Here is a 6,264-nt window from a genome sequence, read left to right as displayed (position 1 = left end):
TTAAAATGCCACTTGTATAGTATTCTTAGAAGTGTATTCACAGCAACGAGTGCAATGATTTAAATTTGAGAGTACGAGGTTGAATAACTTGTTAATGCATAGCTAAGGGAATAGGAACAGTTTTTGAGCTTCCGTTAAGAGATACGGTAAGGAATTGATGTTCATGAAACTATCTTGGCTGCGTTTGCTTAAGCTAAGTTAATTGTTTTGGAGCAATAGCACACGATTGGTGGACATTTGGAGAACTCGTAACAGCTGTGATTCGCGTGATCATAATCGTTAACACATATTCACTACTTTATGCACATGACCATTATCCAATTAATCTGATTCTCGTTTTTTTTAAAGAATGAAAAAAATATTTTAGTATAGAGTTTGGGTCCCCTTGTGAGCTTTTGATACGTATATGATCGGTAAAATCTGGTTCTTTTTCGTCCGCCCTGTTATTGTTTTCATTGTATGTTGAGTTGTAAACTGGTTTGGCATCTGTTGTTCCACAGCCGTTTTCTTGATTAAGGCATGAAACTGAAAAATATACAAGATACGACGAAGATTTTTTAATGCTATTAATGTTGAATGGGTTCATTTCAAATAAATTGAATTATCAATTTAGCAAGACATTTGACCTATTAAAACTAAAAATTTACAGTACACTCCAAAGTTACCTTTGGAGCGAATATAAGTAACACGGTAATCGTCGTGTACACCTGTATCTGTAGCATCTGTAACAGCAGCATCAGGTCAGGCCCGAGCACCGAAATAAATAAACGCCTGAAACATCACAAACATGAAGTGTTTTACAATTGCCATTGGTCCTTCGTAGAAATACTCTCTTAGCTCTGTCTTATCTAGGATCTGTAGCAACATTATGTTACGACATAAGTATGTTTTTGAAATATTGTAAGAAATTGACTACATGTTACAAATAATCAATAGTTAGATCACCGAAGACACGCTCGCTGAATAATGGTAGAAACATTATTAGTTAGGAATGTTTGCATAGCTTTGTGTGTTTTAATATGAAGGTTTTCCGCTCCAAGATACGTATTGTACTTACCTTAGACGATCTTATGACAACAATTGAATGATTAAAACGAGTATATACATCCGAATGGACTATACAACAAACTGCACATAACTAATGATAGTTTGTTAATAACAATATTCTCTTAGCAAGTAAAGGAACATGAATATAATACATGTAAAGGACGCTGGATAGGAAATAATTATTGCAAAAAGTACGAAGACGTTGTTGTTTATACGTAACCTGCAACAATGGCTAATATAATGGTGATTCCCCTGGTATATTTAGGTGTATTAATCACTTTGAGAGAATTGAACATGACAGAAATCCTCAGAGGAGGTTGATTCATACCAATTCTGCTTTTTATTATATACCTGCTTTAATGCTTTTTACAAAATACAGGTTGTATCAATCGTTGAAATAAAAATCCCGTATTACGCTACTCGCTGTTTCCAATTCCGTATTACCATACTAGCCGGACTACTTCGACCCATTTAATGACGTCACATTACGCGCACCGAAAATATTTTATATTACGAAATATATTACGTAGTATATCGTGTGACGTCATTTATGTGACGAAACGCGATGGTTTTATCTAAACTCTGGAATTAAATGACATGACGGACGAGGTGTTTTTTAACAGTAAACTATTTGTAAAAACATAGAACGAATTCAAAACGTATTTTGGAGTGTGTGTTTATCATGCATAAATGTATATTTCGATAGGAATACAATAAAATAGTGTGGTTTAAAACTAAGTTTCGATAAAGACATGGAAGAAATAGAAGTGTAAGTGCATATCGTTTCAACGTTTTTGTTATAAACATCGGATTAAAATTTAAAGTTGTCAACTTAATTGTTATAAACATTGGATTAACGATGGCATTAAGGTAAGCGTGTCGGAAACCTGTGTTTTCCCGGTTCGAATGTTTACAGGTTAATTTACATAAACTGTTCTATGGCGTACCGTTTTAGCCATTGTTTTGTCAGTTTTGTTAAAGTAAAAAATACAATTGTTAACTGTTTTCGTTAGTTGTTGTATATAATAAAAGGAATATTACGCTAGTCAATTGTTCCAAGAGTTTGTATCACTCTCGTGGCTTGTGCTATTTCGCATCACACTCGAGGCTCCGCCTCTCGTGTGATACGTCATCACACAAGCCACTCGAGTAATACAACCTCTTGGAACAATTGACTAGCGTAATATTCCGTATATATTCAGTTACTATTTTCTTCTAAAGCCTCGAGGCAAAACTCTCCCGATCGTTTAAAGCCAATTTCATTGCAGCAGAGCAATTTATATTGAGCCAACTGTTTTGAAAAAATTCACTTTGTGTGGGCAGATTTTGTGACGTCGAAAAAAGTTAAAATGGTCTTCTTTTTATCTTGACGAAGTGCTTTACCCCACTGACGTCTAAGATGTTATTCCGAATGAAGACTTTGTAATATACATGGCCTCCAACGTGTTTATAATCTAAATGTTGACGTATTAACCCGTTTATGCCTAGCGTCTAGAAAAAAAGGCCTTGGCAAACAGCGTAGACCAAGATGAGACGCCGCATGTTGCTTAATACGCTGTTTGCTTAAAGGAATTTCTGTAGGAAATTTTCTAAATATAGAAATAGATACACTAGACATCCCTAATTTTGGAAATAAATTGATCCAATTTAGAAGGATGGGGAGTCCACTAGGCATAAATGGGTTAAATACGAAGAACGGAAGACGGAGAGAGGAGATCACAAGCTAACATGAGATTGCTTTGTTCAAAGCTACAAACATATCAATCGGACCAGTTCTCGGTTTCTTCTTTCTTGTTAAATGACATTTAAAAGACAAATAGTATAGGGTTATAAAATTAACTTAAAACTTTTAAGTTTGTTAATAATGCAGATACATGTATATCAATACATTACTTCCGATTTATTTAAAATTATTTATTTGACTTGTCTTGACTTCACAGTTCATATTAAGTGTTGAGGATTTTTATACACTTGATGACTTGTGATTACTCGCGAAAATACTTGTGTTCCAATCAGCCGCATCAGCTATCTCTGTAGATCTAGTTTCTGAATTTATCAAATTGCATCAAGTGAAGTGTTAAAAGTCGGCGACGACAATTTCGTTGATTATTCTTATTATACCATAGTCCTGATGTACTCGTATGAGGATGCAGTTTCAAATAAAATTCATTTTAAAATAATATGAATTAAATTGATCTCCTATTAAAACTGATATAGAATCCTAAGCATTGTAAAGATCATACTCATACAAACGAAATATTGCTCACATTAAAGGCAATACAAAAATGGATATAAACACCCACGACAAGAGCGACGTAAAAAAGGCAAAACAAAAAATGGATATAAACACTCACGACAATAGCGACGTAAAGCTTCCCAAAATGATAGCGTTGTACGTTGCCCACGTGATATGTTTGCTTTCGTTGTAATGAGGGGGCGCCTGGCGGACGGTAAAGCACAGATAGACACCGTAGAGAAGAAACACGATTTCAAGGGATATAATCCCGTATTCCCAAGGTCCATAGTTGCAGTAGTGGAACTTCAGGTTATCCGATGTTACCAACACCTCGACGGTTGGCGACTTCGTGCCCGTCCAGACGGCGAGAAAGATTAACACCAAGAAGACCAGCAAGGCATAGCGTTGCAGTAACACCTGGTCTGGCAGACGAACCCTTTTGTGAGTGCCCACAGTGAATATCATGGAAATCCTATTTGATCAAACAACAAATAGCTTACAATAGAAATAAAACACACTCTAAATTCTGTATAAACCTACCATTTCAGCATTAGAACATCAGCAACACTATTATCACCACTGACCGATGAAAAAATCATACTAATTTTTATCGTTAACCATTTTAAACGAGGTCGTAATAAGCTATGCACATTTACGATTTGTATCATCCTGAGTGATCATGAGAAATATGGTTCAACAGTAACTTAAATACAGAACATATGAGACACACACACTGCCAAGTCGTTCAGTTGAAAGTCAGGAAGTATGACATTATAAGCGAGAATGTAATCAACGCTAAATTTATGTTATATTTGTAAAGAGTTTAAAAATATTGCAAACAATGAGCAATGTCAAACACATTTGTATAGCCATACTTTTATGCGTCATCAATCATTATGTTATTGCCAATCTGAAGACTGAAGTGTTTGTTTTTATAAGATTTGATTCAGTACGGAAATGTTTAGAAATTGAAAATTGATGCATAAATAATCACCCTTTACCTGTAAATACTAATTAAAAAAACTAATAAAATTGATTATTCATTCCTCATCAATCTTTATGTTTGATACAGAGGTAGTAAAAATAATAACAATTGATCAATATGTCTTTCAGTTCTCAAACTTCAATCAAACAACAATGCACAATCACGGTTATCCCTTACTCTCATAGTATCGGTCCTCCTCATAGTATCGTGCCTTTAAAATCTTCAGGAAGTGCTGTAAAAGTTTGTTGTTTTTTCTTCAATTGTTAGAAGTTGTAATTTATTTGATGGCTATCCATGACTATTATTACGATCATTCTCATGACTTCAGGTGTTCGGTGGAAGGTAGGTCATATTTATTCCAGGGTGATGCTATGATTTTTAATTGCGTAACACAATTACGTTAGTTTCTTTATGGATTAATAGTAGATTTATCAAATGTTTAATATGCCACTTATTTTTGAATAAAATGTAAACATATTTTAAGATCAACATGAGCAATAGTTTCGTTTTTTCATTAAGTTACTTATTTTAGAACAAGCACATGCGCATAGCAACAAATCTGAGCAACCAATTAGAAGGGCCGATACTATGAGAAAATTGTACATGGAGCAGATTACTACAGGGAGCTAACTCTAGCCAGTATTTTGTCAAAACATTGCCGATTTAAATGCAGTTTTCGTTTTTATGTCCAAGAATACACATTTAACTAGAGATTGATTAATATCACATTCGTGTTTTTGTATTGGTTATTACTATCAGCAACGCTACTTTAAAGAAACGTATGTATCCAAAAACATAAGTATCATGCGAATAATAATACATAATAATGGACAAGATAATTAAAGTAAATATGTATTAATATATCATCTATGTTTTTATACTGGGAAAATATTTCAAACGTTTATGAATACCTCCACGTTTTGAGAATCAATGAACCATACAGGACAAAGAAGCCAGCATGCAAAGGCCAGATCCGCACGCTGCACCAAACGACAGTGGCGTCTGAGTACTCGAAGAAATTCTAAGAAAACGAAATAACTAAAGGCTTTAGTAGCATAGACCTATTCTGAAATCCATTTTTTTCATTACATGTTTAAAACTTGTAAAACCGGGGCATCAAGAACAGAACGCTTACAGTTGGCCATTTGTTATTTCCAGTCTACAAACAAGTTTAAATCACAAAATTTCTACCAACTAGTGGCGTCTAAATAGTGTATGATACTTAAATGTTGCTTGTCTTATTTATTCACGTCATGATATCGTTGACTCTGATATCCTGTTTACAAAACTAAAACTACCTAATCGAAATATTAAGTCAATTATGTACACATGTTGCGTTTCTTAAAGTAAGCTTTGAGCTTTAACATATTGATTTTTTTGTAATTTAGTTATTTACCTGGATACAAATCAAAACTGCGCCCAGGCAAGATAACTCTAAAAATATTGGGCTTGCAGATTTAATAATCTGAAATGAACGAAAAGAGAAACATCAGATAATCAATATTAACCACCTTCAGGCAGTAAAGTTAACATGTGAATCTGAAATGGACACACAAACATTAAAAGTAATAACTCTTTGATAAATGTAACAATTGTGTCGCACTCAAACTTAAGTAACAAACAAATTGCAAAGTAATAACATAAAGATTGTTAACCGAGTATTTTTTCCTCCAGCTATTTTAATCTTGTTTCAAATTTCTTTTTCCACACAAGCTTAAATTAAATATAATTATAAATATGTAATTTCAGCCCAGTTTTATTAATTTCGCGTTTACGTTTGCCGTGTACTACTGTCCTCTGTAATACTGTTGGGCAAGTGCTCATTTTTCTACAACACACAATCGGGATGACGCAGATTAAACAATTTCCATTTGAGAGCATATGTGTGTTTTCTGTTTATGTACAACGTTATTGAAACGGGCCAAAAAATGTTCACCCCAATGAGGTAAGGCTGTTAGAATCACGCGTATGCTTATGGCGTAATTTAAAGGGGCAT

At 34.0% G+C, this 6,264-nt stretch overlaps 1 protein-coding gene across 1 annotated transcript in view; it reads right to left on the bottom strand.

The window, feature by feature from the left end:
- Positions 1–253: 253 nt before the first annotated feature.
- LOC127875308 (probable G-protein coupled receptor CG31760) overlaps positions 254–6,264 on the bottom strand; it is a 29,261-nt gene continuing 23,250 nt past the window's right edge. Inside the window, exons 7-11 of the mRNA XM_052420277.1 lie at positions 5,665–5,739; positions 5,180–5,289; positions 3,402–3,755; positions 666–771; positions 254–525 (exon numbers count right to left, since the gene is read on the bottom strand). Coding sequence (XP_052276237.1) covers positions 364–525; positions 666–771; positions 3,402–3,755; positions 5,180–5,289; positions 5,665–5,739 — 807 coding nt within the window. The 3' untranslated portion in view covers positions 254–363. The remainder of the gene's footprint in view (positions 526–665; positions 772–3,401; positions 3,756–5,179; positions 5,290–5,664; positions 5,740–6,264) is intronic.

Source organism: Dreissena polymorpha, chromosome 3, assembly GCF_020536995.1.
Source record: "Dreissena polymorpha isolate Duluth1 chromosome 3, UMN_Dpol_1.0, whole genome shotgun sequence".
Classification (NCBI taxonomy): Eukaryota; Metazoa; Mollusca; class Bivalvia; order Myida; family Dreissenidae; genus Dreissena; species Dreissena polymorpha.
Note: the sequence above shows the minus strand (reverse complement) of the source record. Positions and strands in the feature narration are given on the sequence as shown.